This window comes from Triturus cristatus, chromosome 4_2 (genome assembly GCF_964204655.1).
Source record: "Triturus cristatus chromosome 4_2, aTriCri1.1, whole genome shotgun sequence".
Classification (NCBI taxonomy): Eukaryota; Metazoa; Chordata; class Amphibia; order Caudata; family Salamandridae; genus Triturus; species Triturus cristatus.
The window spans coordinates 437,290,231-437,311,085 of NC_140586.1; the positions used below are offsets into that span (position 1 = coordinate 437,290,231).

A 20,855-nucleotide genomic window follows, 5' to 3' on the forward strand; every position below is an offset into this window, starting at 1 on the left:
ACAGATTGCAATTAAATCAGACAAAGTAACAACACATGTAACAGGGGGTGTCCTCATGGAAGGTTACAAGAAGAGACAAGGTGGTACTAAGGAGGGACTACTAAGCCTACTGACCAATGAAAAGCCACCATTTACAAAGGACACGGACAGGAGCCAATTAAAAAGCTGGGCGGAATGTGGGCAGAGCTTTATGCAAATATCCTGAATACAGCATGTCTCGAAGAGACAACACAAGTGCTGCCTAGGCGAGACCTAAAAAGGAGACAGAATCAATCCATTGTCCCATGCTGTATGCTGGGGTGGGTGGAAGTAAAATGTGCGTTACAATTTAAAAGACCAATCGATGAAGCCCGCTGACCACAATAAAAAGAGTTGCTTTTATTGTAAATGGCTGAAGAAAGGAGATCCACAGAGAGGAGCTCTCTAACTGGACAGATCTGCTAGCAAATAGTTTGAGCTTGGGAGGACGAATGACCAGTATCTTTAGCGAGGGCTTAGAGTTGAAAGTCTGGTCAGAAAACATGGTGCACTTCTAAAAATGTGCGAATATCCGGAACATAGACCAATGGGGTCAGAGAAACCTTGTGAAGGCTGTGGGGATAGCTGAAGCTTGTGCATATGAAGGAATTGGTCACAGAGATGACCAGGACAGAGGTAAGCCACATAAGTGCCATGCCTTTCACTTCTAGATGCAAGAGTAACCATTCAAAGAGGACTGACAAGGAGTTCCAGAGAGGAGGCCTAATCCTGTGCACGAAGTTTAATGGCCTTGGAGATGGAATAGATTTATATATAATTTATATCCATAATCTTCTAAGAAGTTAAATACTTTGCCGGCAAGTGACACGGACAAAACTTTTGCTGGATCAAAGTAATGCCTGAGCAAGTGCTGCTGGGAGTGAGTGAATATACACTACAGCTCAATAATACATTTGAGTCAAGCTTTTAGGTATGCCTCCATCTAGATTAGTCTAGATTGTGTGTAAATTGTGGCAGCAGCCAAAATATGCATTCTGCGTCAATGGCAATCCCCCATGCCCCTACAACAAGAGGACTGGAAAGTGGCGATGATCCAGACAGCGACATTCGAATGCGTAATTTACAAGCGGCAAGCCCAATCCGAGGTGTTCATGAAGACATGGGCACCTTTCCTATGAGACGATCCCTAAACACGTTTTTAACGCATCTAGCGAAAGAGGCATCCAATCCAGTCGCCCACAATTGCCCCTACCAGCTGAGTGCAAAAGGACTGTAAGCCCTCACCCATACCTCCCCTCCTACGTCCTAGCCCTGTCTCCCTTCTCACAGACCCCTTTTGAGCCTTTTTAATTTCTTAGCTCCCGCTCTCCTTCATATATTCTGTCATCTTCTTGTCCATCTCTCTACCTCCCCCCCCCCCCCCCCCTTCACCCTTCCCCTACGGACACACTCCGGCGCCTTATCATACCATGGACCTATGTTGCTCCCCGCTTTCTGTTTGCTGATATGAGCGCCACCTCCTTGTGCCCTATGGAGCATGCTTTTTGATAACATGGGACACTTCTCAATCTACGTCTCAGCAATCACTTCCTCATGCCCCTGCTCACTTCACCCCCCCCCCAAACACAATACCCTCGTCTCTCATGGCAGAATGTTTACTAGTGTTATTTCTCCCAATGGAACACCCGGGGCAGCAGCACCTGGCAGAGGCAGTCACAATTTATTTGGTTGTTGTTAGAAATGCAAGCACTATGCGACTACCCTACCTACCTCACCGGTATCCCCCGTGCCCTTCCATTCTGCTACAATACATACATTGCACTGTTCTGCTTACCTGACTCATAGTGCTGTTTTCAATAAAAAAAAATACAAAAGAAAAAAAAAAAGATCTGGACACAGTAATCAGTCCATGTAAGGGATTATTATGGTTTAACAGCATTAGAACTCTCAGTGGTCTTGCCAGGGGCTTTGATTTAAATTATCTAGTTGAACAACTAACTTACCTTTGGTAACGCTCTTTCTAGTAGACTATCTAGCTGTATATTCCTTACCTTTGAATATCCCTCAGGAGTCAGACTGGATCCGGAAACCTTTCAGCAGTACCTTTTACGAGCTGGAAGGTGGTGCCTTGTGGTTCCGCAATGACACTCAGGAAATGATGTGTGGGGCCTATATAGGTGTCAACCCAGGGTGCAGATGTCAGTTGCTTTCTAAACTGGCTGCGCCCTCAGACATGAGCCCCAAAAGTAAATTTGTAGGCAGGTTGCAGGTTCCTAGACTTGGAACCCATTAATGGAAAGAGTCCAATCACAGAATGAGGAGGATGGAAGTGTCAGTGCGGATTCGGCGGCTAGATGGAGTCTCGACCAGAAAGACAGTAGCTTGTTCTTCTAATAGAAACCTTTAGTTGCAGATTCCTCACCTTCTGAATAGATACCAAAGCAGTACCTATTTGGAGGTTGGTCTGTGAGTGCATTCAAACCATGAATTCCTGTACGACAGAGTGGGCAATATCGTTTATGTACCTTGCACTTTATTTTGCATAGACACTTTAGGAAATCAATGTGTGTCGCATCTAAAGGAACAGTCCCAGGAAAGAGAGAAATGTGATAATATTGGATAGACGACTTTAGCTGATTTCTAATATGGTTTTAGTCTGTTTTTTCTCTATTTAAAAAAGCACACATGTACTTTATGTTAAGAGGAATCGGAACTTCAAGTCAAGTCAAAACCACTTTATTCGATTATTAAAAATCATAAAAGTATGCTATACAGATACAAAGATATAAAAGACAAATAAAACAAAGGTACATATAAGGAAATACAATTTCGTTTATGAGGATAAAATTCAAAATTAACCATAACCATTTAGATAATCAGTACAAATTCGGATTTCAGCTATTAGAGGGGATCAACATCATGTACAATTTTAAGTCTGGCCCTCCTCTCTCTGACAGCTGCTACTAAAGAGCTGGCAACACAGACCATAGTTAATGGAGACTCTAACAGATTTAAAAACATTAGAGCTGGCTTACACTGGCTAAAATTCATACTTTTTAACAGAGGAATAATAAACCTTTTCCTGGCATGTTTAAAAAATGTACAAAAAAACAAGAAGTGCGTGATGTCTTGCGGGGAAAAGTCGTCGCACTTGCAAGGGGGAACATCTTCTAATCTTCTCCATTCCTCCACATCCCAAAGAACCATGTGTAATTGGTTGAACCGTAATTTGGTTAACAACCATCTGTGGAAAGAGTTAGAGACTATTGATAGATATAGTGGGGTCCCCGAAGACGGGGTTAACAAAACGTGCGCCCTGACCGATGGTTTACAGATTTCAAAACCCTCTCGCTCCGCCTCTTTTAATTTCTTAAAGTTAGATTTTACCCACTCCAGATCTGCCTTACATAGGGATTCGGGGTTAGAAAAAATATCTGGTCTCCCCACGTATGCAGCTAGCGTCTCAATGTTAGACAGCCACTGGATTTTGTTCCTATAATCTAAACTTAAACAGTCCTTTAATATTTTGTGGGTGAGCGAGAGATTCGGATTTAGCCATGTTTTTATCCATAATAGTAATGGTGCTAATTTAATGATATCTGTTATATAACCAATCCCAAGTTCCAAATGAACTGAATAGGAAGCTGTTGATTGTGGGAGGCCAAGAAGAGAGCGCAAACATTTGTTTTCCTCCGTCTGGATCACATCGTGCTTGATGTAGCCCCAGATTGACGCCCCATACCTAACAATAGAAATAGTTTTGGCCTTATAGATGGTTAAAATTGCCTCTACTGGTTTCCCACCCAGTCTTTTTGCAAAGCCCAATATTGCCCCACCAGAGTTTCTCGCAGAGTTTGCTTTTAATAAAAGCTGGGGGGACCAAGAACTATTGTCGTCGAAGACTACTCCTAAGTAGGTGAATACTCTCACGCGTGAGATTTCTTCACCCCCACAAAAAAAAGGCTTAACCTTATTTTTTGCCCGGCCCAGTGACATCACGTGTGATTTGTTATTATTAACTACCAGGTCCAGGTTTTTCATGAACTCCCCAAACGAGTCCAACAGTTTCTGCAAGGCCAAGGGAGTCCTGGCCAGGAGAACGGCATCGTCCGCGTATAGGAGGACCGGAATCAGGGTACTTCCCATACGCGGAATGTCCGGCGTTGCTAGCACCAGGCTATGTTCCAGGGCGTTAATATATAATGTAAATAGCATAGGGGCTAAAATACATCCCTGTCTCACCCCTCTGCTGGATTTAAAACTGGACGTACATTTCCCCTCGGCCGTCATCCTAATGAAGGCGTTTAGGTCTTTAGATAGGTCTTTATCTAAAAAATACACAAGCGCCCTATCAAGCCCCAATTCCAGCAGCATTGTCCACAGCTTAGACCTATTAACGAGGTCAAAAGCTGTGGACAAATCCATGAAACCCAAATAAATTGAGCCGCTAGCCGCCTTGGTATACTTGGCTGTAATTAGGAGAAGGTTCAGGCATTGGTCCTCTGTGCTCCGCCCAGCTCTAAAGCCGTATTGGGCGTCTGACAGAATGTTATTGTCAGAGGCCCACCCCGTTATCCTAGCTAGGATAACTTTCCCCAAGATCTTTATAGAGGAATCCAGCAGGGATATTGGCCTGTAACATTTCGGGTCTGCCCTTTGACCTTTCTTAAAGATCGGTATAATAACCGACCGAGACCATGATTTTGGGAATCCAACAGAAGCCGCATTATTAAAGACATTTGTCAGTATATTGGCCCAAAACAAAGGATTGGCCTTATACATATCGGTTGGCACACCGTCTGGTCCAGGGGCCTTCTTTCCAGCTGAATCTTCAATTGCTTTAATGACCTCTCCTATATGGAACCTAACTGGCGTAGGGGTGGGTACCAGGCCTTGACCCATGAGAGGTTCTAAATCGAGGTGACTACCATATATAGCTTCAAAGTGGCTCAGCCAATCCTCCTCTGCAATATTAGTTTCCAACACATTATTCTTAATGTTAGAAAAAAAGGGCGTATTGATAATTGACCAAAATTTTGCACTGTCCTTTAAAGTAGCTTTATCCATAAGATCCGCCCAGGCGTTATGTTTAATTTCTTTTTTCCTATCCTCCAGTGTTTTCTTATGATCTCTTCTAAGCTGTGACACCAGAGTTTTGTTCCTCGGGCGTGCCTGAAGAGCTTTTTTGAGGCAATTGTAGGATTTAGTGCATTTATGGTCAAACCAGCCGGTGGCAGAACTATTAATTGCAGAACTACAGTTACGAGTTAATTCATTTGCCACTTTAAGACAAATGGATTCGAACGAGGAGATTACTTGCTTTCCCAAAGCGTGTTGATCTCCACAAATTTCTAAGTCCATAGCCGCCTCAGTAGTAATAGTATTAAAAAACTCCTCTGGAATTATCTTACTCCAGTTTAACCTCCTTCCCTGGTCTTTTGTCCTCACTTCAACAACCATCATGGAGGGAATAGATGTATTTAAAAAAGAGAAGCCATCAAACAATTCAATTGCCACTGGGTTATGGTCGCTAAAAGTTGACTGTATAGCATTATAAAATACTACGCAATTTAAAAGGCCAGAAGAAAGAAATATGTAGTCAATTATTGTGTTACTATCTCTACCTATAAATGTGGGAACCCGTGTCCTATGATCGGAGAAGCCTGGATCATACAAATCATTTTCAGATAAAAGTTTCTCCAGTGCTTCCCCTTTTTTTGAGTGCTCAAAATGTTGTGGCGTAGTAAAATCTGGCCCATCAATATCAATTAACAAACAATTCTGACTACATAAATGCACATTAAAATCACCTAACAAAATAAAATGACAAAAAGTGGTTTGCTTTAGAATATAAGTGTTTAAAAAATTTGACAACCAGGTCAAATGAGAATTCGGCGAGTCCCCTTGCTGGGAGTTATAACAATTCACTAACAATAATTTCATACTGTTAGCGAATTTGAATTCCAAAATAAGGAAATTATTAGATATACAGGGTATCCTAGTAACTGACCCTCTTACATTCACCGATACCAAAACCATTAACCCCCCTATCGCCCTCCCGGACGATGATTTTTTTGCTGGGACAAGAATGGGACGTAAAGCCGTCCAACCAAAAATCACAGTCGATTTCCCAGGTCTCTTGCAAAGCCATGATATCATAGTCCCTCAAGAAATTTAACCAGGAGGGATTATCTCTCTTGGAACGTATGCCCGCCACATTCCATGTTACCATCTTAAAGTTAGCTCCATTTGAGATCCTGATTGGCATTGGGCTACAAATGTTACCAACAGGATTCGTGGGTACTTGATCTTTTTCCTTTTCCTGAGGCTCCAAACCGGCGCAAAGCTCAACCCTAGTGCCTTCGGTAGCCTCTCGTCAATCGCACATATCCAGAGAAGAAAATACCTCAAATCGATTTCGAGTAGGAATAGTGGACCCAAGGTTAAAAGAGAAATTTCCATCTACTGGGCCCTGATCGGGAAATGGCCTTGGTGTGATCAATGGTCTATATGTTCTCAAGTTTAGGCTATGTGAGGGAACACTGGGGGGAAGATTATAAAAGAAACCAAGAGGACGCACCTGGATGCTGTTTACATCTTGTGCCAAAGAGGCAGCCCTCAATAAGACTGTAGCCACATGCTGTGGGTATCTAAAATTAACTATTATACAATCACCAGCACAGGATTTTTTCGAAGGCCCAATCCAGCTCACTCGTCTAGTGCTTAGGATTTCATTATCAAGATCTAACGGAAATCCACACTTTCTGTGCAACTAGGAAACGGTTTTGTGTTTAAGGGAGTCATGAGATTCCTTATGCATAGGAGCTGAGTGACTATCCTGGGGAGGTACATTGGTTAAAATCACAGCATAAGGGGAACATGCCGGGGGTAGATTTATAGACCTACTTTTCTTTGTCTCCTGGCTGTTCAATGACGCAACCAACCCCGTAGGGGCTAATGTGGCAGTTCTTTGTGCAAAGGTGGGCTCAGGAATAACTGGCACTGATGTATTGGCAGACAGAGGGGGATGATGCTGGTTAGCTACTCTAGCTACATTCTCCTGCCCGGCTACTCCCGTCGGCTTGATGTTGCTATCTAACAATTTTAGATGTTTAGATAGCAAGCCCCCTAGCTTCTTAACCTCATCGGCCATAGTATCTAATTTCCGTACTAGGGGTTGCACTAACTGGTTTATTTTAGCATCAATTATATCCTCCAGGGAACGTAATAGTACAGACATTTGATCCGGGCATATTAAGCTGTTACCAACATTACTGTCTACATAAGAATTCGGGGTCTCATCTAAGTTAGCCTGTACAGATTCGATAATATCGACCCTTTTTCTAGACTTCTCCCCCCCCCTTTTGTTATGCTGCTTTCTGCAGTTCCTCACTGGCCTAGCATCAGGGATGACTTCATCAAAACTTTCACCCAGAATAAGAATATTACAGACCGGCAGATCCTTATGGACCTGGGCTGTAACCATTGAGGTAGCAGAAGTGGCCTGCTCACCGCTACCATGATCTAGCGGGCTCACTATAGGAGTATGGGGAGCAATGGGGCTCAATAGGGGACTGTCCATTCCCAGAGAGGCCCTACGATCGCTATTTATTTTGTTAACCTTTTTCACCAGGTAATTATCAAGAGGGCCTGACCCCAGGGTACACGAGTCCTTTGAACCTGTAGGCATTGTAAACGTTATATAAAGTGTTAATAATTGGCAGCAAAGAAATATAAAGTATCTCGCAAGCACTAACAGGACGATAAAGATTAATAGTGCTTTACCTACAACGAAGGACACCTCTGAGGCATGTTAATCCCACACGGGGTACAAAGAGGATGGCCCAGCCCAGCCACGGCCAGTCCCGGACTGTCACAGACTGTCCCGCCCTTGTCCCGGGCTTCTCCCGGCGCCGACCCGCGATGCAGGGGCACAGCTGCAAATTATGCGCCTCCAGGCGCGAAACGAAGTCCGGCGGGTTCCGGGTTCCGGGTCCACCGCTAGGGCAGTAGGGAGTTGAAGTCCGGGGCCGGGACCGCAGCGGTGAAATTGAACAGGCTGCCGATAACCACGCCGCAGACCAGCGACGCTGCAGGCACAGCCCCACCACAGGTAAGTGAAACTCAGGCACTCAGGGTCAGCAAAGTGAATACTCTGCATACTTTTTCATACTTCTGACTTCTTCGGTCCAGCACTGTACACAGGCACCAGCACAAACGTTGTGTGCCACTCTCGTCTGTTCCCAGGTAGCTCTCGAAGACCCGCGCAGGCCTCGAGCCCCTCACCGTGTTCGAGGCTCCGCGGATTGAAGCTGCGCACGCGCTGTGTAGCAGCAAACCATTCCTCCCTGCGCACGCGCTGTGTAGCAGCAAACCATTTATTATGCACTCGGGCAGCACTTTATTTATTGAAACTGATAATTGGTTTTGCAAAAAGCAGAATGTGATAAAAATGTTAACAACGGGTATGCACTTTATTTTATATGCGCACATTAAGATATTAGCATATGCCAAGAATTCGATCTCAGGGTTGTGTTTTAAGGAATGGCTCGGGGAAATTGGAACTGGGACAACATCGTACGCTTCAGCCTGTTTGTCTTTTAAGATGTAAAAATGCACTTTATGCTAATTAGATGTATGCACAGTGAACCATACATTTCCTAGTAGTATCCCACCCGTCATGCAGATGTATAAAGATTCCATATGTATTGTCTCCTTAAATGCTAACAGCCTCAATAATAAAATCAAAGCCCAAGCTATTGATGAATAGGTGAGAGCCATGCTCTTGATATTGTATTGATTCAGGAGACGCACTATATGGATAAAAAGGAATCCACATAGAGTATGTTTAGACAGTGGGCAGGCGGTCCATAAGGGCGTAGCCATTTGCGTTAACAAATCGTTTCCTCTTCAAATCACCTCATCTCAGACAGATAAAGAAGGTAGATGCGGTCTGATTAGTGGACTGATTAACAATACTAGATTAAGGATAGCTACAATGTATGCACCAATAGAAGATAATCCTTCGTCAATATTAGATCTTTATGACGCACTACTACACATCCCTGGTGCCGTGATAATGGGTGGCAATTTTAACTTTTTGAAAAATCCGGGACTGGATTCATCCTCTAAGAAATGTAAACAGAATAAGCCTCGAATGGCAATAGCATTGGTGGAGTTTATGCAAAAGTTCTATCTGAAAGCCATATGATGGGTGAAGTTTTCAAATAAGAGAGAATATTCATGTTTTTCAGCTAAATATAAGACTGCGTCTCAATTGGATTACTATCTTACTTCTCGTAACTTAACACTAATTAACTATATGCGTATCCAAAACGGTTTCTCCGACCATGCCATGGTAAAATTGGAAATACCAGGGTTTAGAAAACGTAAATTACTTTAGAGATGGTTCTTTAATAAGGTTCATCTCCAAGATGAAGATTGGTGTTCGGAGATCAGCAACGAAATAAGATGCTTCTAGAAAATAGAAATACAGCGAAGGTAGAAAGTGTCTAGGAGACTTTTGAAGCAACCACTTGTGGTTACATAATTTCCAAAGATATTGCAATAAAACGCTCCAAAAAAATAGAACGGACACAATCAGAATTAGGGGCCATTCGGGCAAACGAACACTGCATATGAAATACAAATATTAAAAATAAATCGACACTTATGGAAGCACGAAAAAGTAGCAAAATTATTATTATGCTAGAGGGTACCTGGCAAATTTTGCATACCTCCAAAAAGTATACGAAGAGAGTGAATTTGCTGGGAAATTTTTAGCTTGGCAAAAAAGAGAGCGACAAGTGTATAATAGAATCACATCGCTGGTAGACTAGGATACTAAAATTCTTATTACAGAGGAAGCAAAAATACAAGAGAGCTTTTTTAATCATTCTGAAGCTATTTATTCTGTCAGACAGGGAGGGGGGCAATATTTTAAAACTCAAGGATTTTCTTAGCAAGCTTTCAATCCCCAAATTGCAGACAAGTCATGTAAAGGGTCTGCTGGCAGATATTACTCTAAAAGAAATAGAAGTAGTAGTGAAATCTTTAGCTAATGGAAAAGCATGTGGTGATGACGGACTGTCAGATAATTTCTATTTAAAAAAAAACAACTCAATATTAAACCCTGAATTGGTGACATTAGCCAATTAAATTCTAAAAGAGTGTGCGATACGGCCCTTGTTTCAAATGGCTGTAGTGGTCAGCTTTTTGAAGAAAAACAAAGATAAAGAGGATGTTAACTCATACAGACCCATAAGCCTTTTAATACTGATTATAAAATGATAACTAAATTAATAGCTGACAGGATGAGTAAATGTATATGGTCAATTATACACTCAGATCAGTGTGGATTTATACCGGGGAGGCAGCTATTTTTTAACACAATTTTTTAGTTTTTTTATATCGAGGCCTTAGATTATTTTAGCCAAAATAAAATCCCGGCTCAGGTCATGTTTGGCCCTCCCGGATTTTAAAGAATACTATTTTTCGAATTTTGCATATTCTACGATTACACTAAATAAATACTTAAACATAAAGGAGGTACGATATTTTTTTCTTAGATACAAATTTTCAAGAATATGATATTATTGCTTTTATGCGCCTAACGAATACCCCTAAAAAAGTCAGCTATAAGAACTTATAGTGGAATATTAAACGTTGGCAGCAATTCTTTCGTCATGATATTCCTTTACTTAATGGCACAACCTTTCTATCAGATGTGCATATTGGGGAGGATCCTCTGGTAGATAAGATTGCTGCTTCTAGGTGGCTGAGCAAAGGTTATTAAAAGGATCTGAGATTTTTGGGATGGAAATTAGAAAAACTGGAATGAAATAGAACCCACCAGCAAGTAGTGTAAGGAAATAATGCAATGGTACTTTATTAGAATTATGCAATTATGCAATTTTTACGGGATTTAAATCCCACACACATAATTGCAAGTGTAGAACTCGTTGAGGATTTGATAGAATCCAACACCAGTAGGACAATAAGCAGCTGGGTTTCTCTCTTGCGCAATCATATGAGAGTTAAGCTCAATGGAAATGAGAAAGCAAAATGGCAGTCTAAAGAAAATCTCCAGATATCTTTGCCAGCTTGGGATAAGATTAATGAGTTGCAGAGGGAGGGTGTAGTTGGACACATTACATTAAGGTTGTGCAAGATTTTGGACAAGATCAATCAGTTTTCACTCATACATTGAAACTGCAACAACCATTAGACATTCGGACAACTGTTTTAGGATATCCACCCGACGTAAAAGCCGACCCACCACAGAAAACACAATTGTACAATGGGGTCTTATTAGCTAGACCTCTAATCCTTCTAAAATGGCGATCTGAGAGATTTCCAAAATTTTTACATAAGGTCTAAAATAAATAGGATTAAGGAGTCGAAAAAGAGACATGCATTAAGATCTGGGTCATATAGGAAATTTCTTATATTATGGCAATTTTACGTTTTACTGAATATATGAATTTAAAGTTTTAAAGTTATCTGTTTTTTGAATATGATCAGACTCTGAAGGCATTTTTTGAATCTTAGAGAGGATGGCAAATGACGTAATTTTGTTTGATTTTGCTTTGCTATGTATTTATAGATTTTGTAATAAATGAACTCTCCCAATAAAAATAAATTTACAACCAAAAAAAACACTCATTGGTCTGTTGCGATAAATTTCTACTTTGACAAAAAGTTATGACCGCAACAGGTGTTAAATGGTTAGGGGGGGGAAGCGTGGGGGAAATCATTGTTTGGTATGTGTATTTGGGCTCCGAGTAATATTTCCACGACCCCTTCCCTTGAAATTATTTCCTCTGAACATGCCCCTGTAAAAGGTTTTATCAGTGAAGGATTGTCCTTGATTTTTATAGGATGACCCGGTTTTGTCTGTGGAGGCATATCTAGCACCAGGTTTGTAATTGGGTCTACGAAAGAAGCCATGGTAGTTAATAGCTTGTAGAGCCCCCATTGATTTTGTAACATCAGTGTCTGTCTTCATTTCTTCAAGGGCTGCGTCCACCTGAGGGCCGAATCGGTGCTCCTCGTCAAATGGGAAATTAATGATTGCCTGCTGCATTTCAAATTTAAAGCAGGAGACACAGAGCCAAGCAGGGCTACGTAGCAGCAGGCTGATGTTTATGTCTCTAGCTACAATGTCTGCAGAGTCTAGTGTACGATTTATAGAGTTATTGGTGATTAGCTTTCCCCCCTTTTTTTTGGTATTCTTCCAGGAGGTGTTGGAGGAGCTCCTCCATTTCATTCCAGTGAGCCCTACCATAATGTGTTAATAGAGCTTGACTGTTGGCAATATGCCGACGATTAGCAGACAGTGCTGCTATGCCTTTTCACAGGAACCCCTGTGCTGTGCTTGGACCTGGTTCCCAGTAGAACATCAGTTAAGGCCTTATTGAAGGTGCAGCAAGGGTTAAGAGGAGGACACACCTGGCTGCAGGACCCCCGTCAAGATATTCATCTTGACTGCCACAGAAGGTCCAGGACCTCAGCTGCCCTTTGCACCACCACAGCGTATGATGATTCCCTCCTTTGTAGCAACAGTAGGGGGGAGACAGCAGGACAGAATCTGGAGAGGTATCCAATCTGCTGGCCTCACCCAATTCCTCATAGCAGTTGATGTCTTGATAAGGATGGTCTAGTAAAAGGTTCCAGCCACCTCTCCCAATCTTCCTCAATTCCTAGCCCTTCAGATTAAAGCTGAGGAACCGACCTAAGGGTTCTGTCGGTGCAGATTTTGGTGTCAGTAAGTGCCGATCCAGCTCTGGGTCTTCTGGGAGGAGAATGGGACTCTAGCTCCTGGGAAGGTGGGGAAGCACGGAGCAGACCTAGGCACAGGTTCAGAGGAACGAGGCCAAGAATGCCAAGACTCCTGTCACGTCAGCCAATGGAAGGAAATAAGTCAAAGCACACTTCGACTTATCTTTTTTGTGCATCTTACCTGACTGACTTGACGACTTTGAGTGTGAGAACAAAGACTTAAGACTCTCGAAGCAGTGCCCTGGCCTTCCTCTTGAATGGGACCGTGAACGAGACCTCCGAGGAGAATGACGTGGTGCCGAGCAACAAGCAGCTTTAGGAACCACCGTCTCAAAGCTTCCAGAGCCATGGCCCTGACAGTCGGTGTACAACTTCGAATATCATAGTAGCTCTCCTGGCAAAAGAGACAAACATGGCGAGGTGGCAGGCGCCGCACAGTTTGAACCCAGAAGTCTTTGTGGACATGAGGAAAACCTACACACCAATAAGGCCTGTCAAAAAGTTACAGATGGTAGCTCTCTTCATGGATCTGCACTGGCTGGCGCGGAAAGAAAGGAACTGACGTCTGAGATGGTGCCTAGAACAGTGACACAGACATCACAACGGCGCAGATGAAGCCGATTACATCACACAGAGCTGACTGACCCCACCTACCGGCGCACAGGGGTACTGCAAGAAGAACATTTTTCTGGATCCAGTCTGATGCCTGAGAAATCCAAAGGTAAGGAATATGCAGTTAGGTGTGTATCAGATGGTTCATGTAGCATGCCTTTATGGGAAGCTGAGATTAGGTTTTCATACATCTTCTTACCAGTGTCCATCCACTCTAATTTCACCAACAACCACACCAACTAAGTCTCCTCCCTTACCACTCCTGTTAGCAGGCTATTTGCCCCCTGACAACTCCATTCAGATCCCAGCTCAAGGCTTGAAGTCAGGAGGTCTCCTAACATGATCTTCTGGTAAACATTGGAGATGCTGGCCTGATTTATGTTTATAGAATATGAAGTTGAGTTACCAAAAGAAAATTTCAAAATAAATAGGCACATTTGAATGCACGTTAAAGGTGTCTGGTCACAATAGCTGCTAGTAGACCTTAAGCGCCCAAATGTTCTTCCAACAACATTGTTTTGGATGAAGAGAAGCGAGTTTCTACCTGATAATGTGATCAAAAATGAATACTTGTTAGACCGTTTCCTACCATGAAATGAATCTCTTTCAATTACAGGACTGTTGCTCAATTTACAAATGTAGATTTGTCTTATTGGAATGATAAGGATGAAACAATCTTCTACTCTATACGATATAGCACCATGGATGCTACACCTGGTATAAATAAAAAAGGCACTAGAATTTTATATTAGAAAGACATTTAACCAAAAATGACATAACCACCAGAATATTTTTACTGTTTAGTACATTTATATAGACCCTACTACAGTAAGGTCTTTTAGCGCTGTCCTCTTTGCCGACGAAAATGAACATTGCACGACTTATATTAACAAATTAGAAGCAGGAGTATACCCACCTTTCCAGAAACAATCTTTTCATAAATTTGAATTGGCTGGTCTGCAAAGAATGGAGGATATCCAGCTGCCATTTCATAGATTAAAACTCCTAAGGCCCACCAATCCACTGCTTTGTTGTAGCCCTATAATAGAAAAAAAGATCCCTGATATCAAAACTGTTTTTCAAAGTGTCAATATAAAATGTGAATAATCATCTTGCACATGGTCTTTTTTGTAGACATGGGTGTTCATTTAATAATGACGTGCTCTTTAGATGGTGCTTAAAACAACTACTTTTTGCACCAAGCACTGCGAATAACATAAGTTATTGACCTCAGAGTAATGAAATCCTGAGTGGGCTTTGCCTTGGTTCTCCGATTGCCCTACATGCCACATCAACAAATCCGCACTGAGAGCTTAGATCATGACCCATTTTGCATTCAGAATACACAAATACTATCTTGCTTTTTCTAACTTAATATTTCAGCTGAGTCAACAATGAGAAACAAAAATGAGGCACTATGTTTACCAAATATTAAACAAGGATTGGCAAAGCCAATAAGTCTTGCAATGACTTTGCTTTCTTTACATGTTTTTTATTTCCCGATCATAGTTAGATTAGTAAATAAAAAAATGCAGCACAAAATCATTTTTTAGGTGGTAGTTAGTCCCCAAACTCCTGCTACTCTTAGCCCCTTGAACTTAGAAGCGGTGACGTGTCCTACCTCCCCTTCCCCCATCACAGCTTTAGCAATACACATACATACATTCAAATGTTCAGGGTTTGAATACCCTCAATTACACATGCACAGAAAAAACAAAACAAGGAAGGCTGTGTGTAGGAATGTGCCCCTTTTTCCATGGTTGCCCTCACTTTTTGCCGACCGTTGATGCACTTTGACTGAGTGTGCCCTGGGTTCCTGCCAACCAGGTACCCAGGGCATATATTCTTTCCCTAAATCTGTACTGTTGCACACCCAAATTGGCAACTCTCTGGCCACATGTCAGTTCCTGATAAAAGGTACCATAGGTACCAAAGGCACTACGACCAGGGAAGGCCTTGAAGGGCTGCAGCCGTTATTGTGCCACCCTTAGAGGCCCTGCACCTTTACACATACACACTGCCATTACAGATTGAGTGTTTTGGTGCAGAACAAAGTGAAGTCGACATAGCACACATCCCTGTGTGCCACGCGTACAACCCACTGCCTGTGGCATGGGTCAGCCACCATTCTAGCTGGGTACACTATGCCACTGGTGAGGGTACAGGTGCATAAGCCCTGTACCCCTACAGTGTCTAAGTCCATTCTTAGACATTGTAAGTGCAGTAATGCCATAAAGAGTATATGGTCTGGGAGTTTGTTATTACAATCTCCACAGCTCTATAATGGCTTTACTGTAAACTGGATAGTTTGTTACCAAACTGCTCAGCACAAAAAACCCACACTGATGCCAGTGTGGGATTTAATCAAAAATGCACTCAGAGGGCAATTTAGAGATGCCCCTTGAAAAATGACCTGACTCTAGTGTCCTGGCTGAGTGGCTGCTCGCCAGCTGCCACCACCGGACATGTTTCTGGACCCTGGGTTCGAGAGCCTGCCGCGCTCGGGGTCCTGAAACAAAGCCCATCCTGGGTCAAGGTGCCAAGCTTCCTCCCCCAGGATGAGTAGGGTCCACGAAGGGGAAGCTACAAAGGCTTGCTGCCTTTGTGAGATGGCCCGGCCGTTTGCTGCTCCCAGCAACTGGCCCCCAGTGGTTCTGAACCCCTCACCCCGCTGTGGGCGGGAGAATCAGTGGGAAAACAAAGAGGGGAGGAGAGGTGTGCCCACCTTTGCCAACCCCACCCCTCAGGTGGGTGAGGCGAGGCACAACTGTCAGTCTCCACCATCTAGAAGATGGGGGACCCGGGCAACCAGAGTGAGCCTTATGCCCGCCCTCCCACTGGAGGGTGGCATAATAGTGAGTGTACCCACCCCAAGGAAGGGACCCATTGGTCCCAACCTTTACCTACCTGAAATGCCCATATATTTAGTATTTAGGGGCAACCCTGAACCATGTCTCCTCAGACAAGAAGAAACATGACAACGGACCGAAGGGCCTTGAAGAAGGAAGAAGGAGGACACCAACTGACTTGGCCCCAGCCCTCCTGGCCTGTCCTGACCTTGACTCTCTCCAGCGAAATCCCGGTGTGTCCCGCAGCCAGCAGCCCCCCAGAACCCGGAGGACCTACCCGGCCTTTCCCAACCAGACTTTGTCTCCCGTGAGCACCGGATTTGCTCACCAACTGACTTTGGCTCAGCTCAAATCCTCGAGTCTGCACCACTCTGAACCCTGCGCCCACGGCCCTAGTTTGAGTGGCCCAACACCACGAGGAGGTCTCCCCGGCAATCCTGACCTGGGATCTGGTGATCGCTGACCTGCCTCGAGTCTCCCGACGATGCCGGCATTCCCTTTCAGGAGGATCCCTCTGACTGCGACAAGAGCTGGTAAGAAGAATCCGATGCCAAAAGACACCCCTGCACCCGACGCCCCATGGCCTTGGGTGGCCCAACCGACAGTGTCCCAGCATCCAACGACATCCCAACTTACCTCTCAAACAGCTGGTGGCCTCCAGAAGATCTTCATGCCCGAGCCTGCAGTGTTTGTTCAAACCGGAGAATCCCCATTGAAAGTACCAGGGCACCCGACGCCAAAACAGCACCCTGCACCCGGCCGCTCCTGTGCCTCTGTGGGTGCACATTGTGTGCTAACTTAGATTCCCCTTTGCCCTGAGCTTAAGTCCAGGAGCCTTGCTCCCACAACCTTGTGGCCTGCACGGGAGCAGCCACCAACCGGAGGCCCCTTATCCCCCATTGGATAACATTGGGCCTCAGCAGCCGGCTGCCCTAGTGCTGCTGAGGTTGCTTTGAGAGTGCATCCTTGACCCTGGAGGAACCCTTGTTCTAACCGCAGAAAACCAACTTCCAAAACAAAGTACTTACCGTTAAACCGATAACTTAATTTTCCCCATAGGATTGCATGGACTGCTTTTCTGTGTAAAATGTGTGGAGTTGAAAAATTGTATAAAACCTTAAGAAACTGTATATTTACCAAAACTGATTTACTTACCTTTAATCTAGGAAATGTCCGAGTGTGCAATTAGGCAGTAGAAAAAGCAACTTAAAAAGTCATCCGAAAAGTAACTCACAAAGTCATCTTAATAGTAACTTAAAAGTAATTCCAACTGTTTATGAACAAGTGACTTCCCTGTAACCAATCCAATTGAATTCAACTGCATTCAAACTGTATTTAGCTCCATTATTCTTGCAAAGTACTATTACACTTACCTGTACCAGGCCTGGCTTGGTTCTAGACATAAAATACAACTAAATAATATTTTTATACAAATCAAATTGGTCAGAGTTCAGTCTTTGAGTGTGTGAAATAATTTCTTGCCTGAGTGTGTACAATAAAAGCTTAACACTACCCTCTGATAAAGCCTTACTGCTCGCCCAAACTACCACAAATAGAGAGTAAGGTATTATCTACTTTAGCCTCTGAATATCTTTGGGGATCTACTGTACTCTGTGCACACTATACCTTACTTTGGTATAGTATAAGCAGAGACCGCTTCCCACACTGTGGGAATGTGGCACTTCTAGTACAGAACAGCAGGGGCTGTGGTTGAAACATTGAGATGGATAAATGTTCACCATGGCAACACGCTTTTCTTACAATAACAAAAAGGTGGGGGAGGAGAAGGGGAGATTTGGGAGGGGCTTTTTATGTGGTGGCAGTAACTGCATTGGATAGTAGCGGAGTGGTCTTCAATAAGAAATCTGAAGGATTACAGACACTTTACACATCTATTCTCAATCCCACTACACACTCTGACATACCTGGGTTCCTTAACATTATTTGTAAAATAAAATGAATTCATGGGACCCTTAAAGGAGAACAAACATGACATTCTCCTGAAGCATTTGTGGATACAAATCATAACAGAAGCACTTCCACACCCCGTGAGGCCAGTAAGTGTGATTTACATGCATTTATATATGACTTTCAGCCTATCTCCTTGGGTGCTAAAGATTAACCCAGTTCATTAAAAGAAATAATCACAATTGCCTCGTTCAGAGTACAAACAGTGTATATGCAGTTTACAGTGCTCCAGACAAGCTTGGTTGCTTCCACAAAACAAAGAACAGTGGGAAGTGAACTCTGGTCTTGCAAAGTAAGGAATAAAAGGAGGGCCTGCTAAGCAGAGAGAAGAGTGGACCCCGGGAGCAGAGTTGGCGCCGAATGTGTGCACTGTGCATTTACCCTTGAGATGGTGAGAGGCTGGTCAAAGTCCTTCCCAGAGACGAGCCTGAAGCCACATGGTGCGGGCCCTCAATAATGATACGGATCATGCCAGACATGCTATCAGGTTGAACAATGACGTCACTCCATAGCGATCGGACACGCAAACCAGCCCGAACCAGTGCTGTGCCCGACACGCTTCTACACACAGCCCCAGGGAAGCACGCTCTGACGCCATAGCTGGCTTCAAGCAGAAAAAAAAAGTAAATAACTAAACTCGGCCACTCCCAGACAAACATACTGCCTCGTATGCCCAGCAATATTTAGAGAGCAGATGTGGATTAACATCTAGAGTTGCCGACTTTTGAACTGGGGAACCTGGTTCAAGTCTCTGTGTCTGCTCTCCCTACACAAAAAATCCAAGTTAAATACATAACAATCGTTAAACAATGACAAAACAGAAACAAAATGACAAATGCAGAATGCCAACACTAAGTTTATTAGCAGTACGGCAAAAAGCACACCCGTCGGGTGAACGCAGAGAGGAAGAAAAGCTGACATTTTGAAAACACAAGCAGAAACAAACTAAAAGAAATAGTGTGCTTAAGCAAACCTACATGCACTAAAGGGCAAGGCTGTAAGTAATAGGGATATGCTTCATGGGAGGGGTCGACTCAAAAAGGAGTGACATAAAATCAACACTGACCAAAGAGAAGCAAGCCTTTGAGGAGGACACACAAAGCAACTAATAAAAAGCGATGGGCAGGCTGTAAGCCCACAGAGTAGATACAAAAAGAACAATTGATGGATGGAATGCTGAACAATGTCAAACATTCACCCCGTGTACAGAGATGTGGGCCTAAATCCATAGTTTGTTTTGCTCACCATGCCATTCCAGTTTGGACCCAGACAATATGCAAATCAGTCTTGACTATGCTCCCCATGGGTACAGTCCAGCCCAAACTGCTAGGCCAGGTCCTCCCTGGACTTTAAACAAGCATCCTAGGACTGGTTTCGGAGTATTACCCTTCATCAGCCAGGTAAACTTGCCTCCGGTGGCATCGTGAGTACTGCCCCTAAAGCTCTGGTTGTGCACATTTTGTTAATATTTCTTAATCTCAGTTTTATTCACACGGCATAAACAGGTGAAGTTTAGAGTGTAATTAATTTTTGGGAGAAGAAGAGGGAAGAGACATGTATAGAAAGCTGAAATGCTGAACCAGCTTATACTAACTGAAATATGTTACACGCTCCTGGAAGACATGCTTAGAATGCTGAAATACTGAGCTAACCATCATCAACGAAATAGTCTGTCTTCCAGGAAGATGAAGATATACTGAAGGAATGCTGATCCTACAACCTGCAAGTAAAAAGACCCATCCTTCCTTCAAGGCAAGCCTAATCAGCTAAAATATTGAGCTCATTTTCACCATGTAAACACGTTGTACCTCATAAAAGCAGGCCTTTAAGTCCCAGAATGCAAAGAAATACATCTGTGTTGGCGCACTTAGGCATGCAGCTATCTAGAAAACTGGAGTTTTGCAAGCATGAAGAAACATATATCTCTAGAATACGAGGGGAGAAGCAGGGTTGAGGCTATAGAAAGGTGAAACCAGTAGGATTGGACAATCCAGGCACACAGAAATGTTCTCTAGAGCCACCTTCTGCATCATGTCTTTATCACTTATCGAAACAAGTCTTCACACTGGCACCAAGAACCCCTTCTGTATTACTTAGAAAACAATAAAAAGCTATTCAACAAATGTCAACATTACCTCAAATGAGCTGCTCATGGCTTTCCATGGTGCGCTGCTATGGCTAATCAAATATAAGAAAAATAAAATGTATTTAGGTACATGAAGATTTAAGAGTATGGGGCAACCAGCAGACACATGTCTGCAACTCTCCCCATACTGACGTTTTACGAGCTGCTTAAGTCTACAGAGTGTGAGCGTGCGCCTCCCTGAGGAAAAGTCACCAAAGTCATCGGCTGCTTATCGCGCAGCTCATCGTGCTGTCGGAGGTAAGTGAGTGAGATTACTAATTGCTGCCATGCCAATTCTGCAAAGTCCCATCTGCCCCATCTGCTTATTCATTGGTTAGCAGCCCACCATGCCGACTCAGCTACGGGCCTCCCGCTTGATGCTGCGCCAGCGGTACAGTAAAAGCTGCTGGCCATTCAAGGGCTGAGTCGACCAACTGAAAAGATATCGGCAGGGGCAAAGAAGCATGCTCCATTTTGCAAGAGCAAGCAACACCTCTGGGAGCTGGTAACTCGGCAGCAGCACATCTGAGGAGGGCGGTGAG

At 43.5% G+C, this 20,855-nt stretch overlaps 1 protein-coding gene across 3 annotated transcripts in view; it reads right to left on the reverse strand.

The window, feature by feature from the left end:
- Nucleotides 1–20,855, reverse strand: part of PRKACB (protein kinase cAMP-activated catalytic subunit beta) — a 215,188-nt gene that overhangs the window by 35,130 nt on the left and 159,203 nt on the right. For all 3 annotated transcript variants that reach the window (XM_085601938.1, XM_085601937.1, XM_085601939.1), the window contains exon 8: nucleotides 14,288–14,410. In XM_085601938.1, the coding sequence (XP_085458064.1) occupies nucleotides 14,288–14,410 (123 nt within the window). The remainder of the gene's footprint in view (nucleotides 1–14,287; nucleotides 14,411–20,855) is intronic.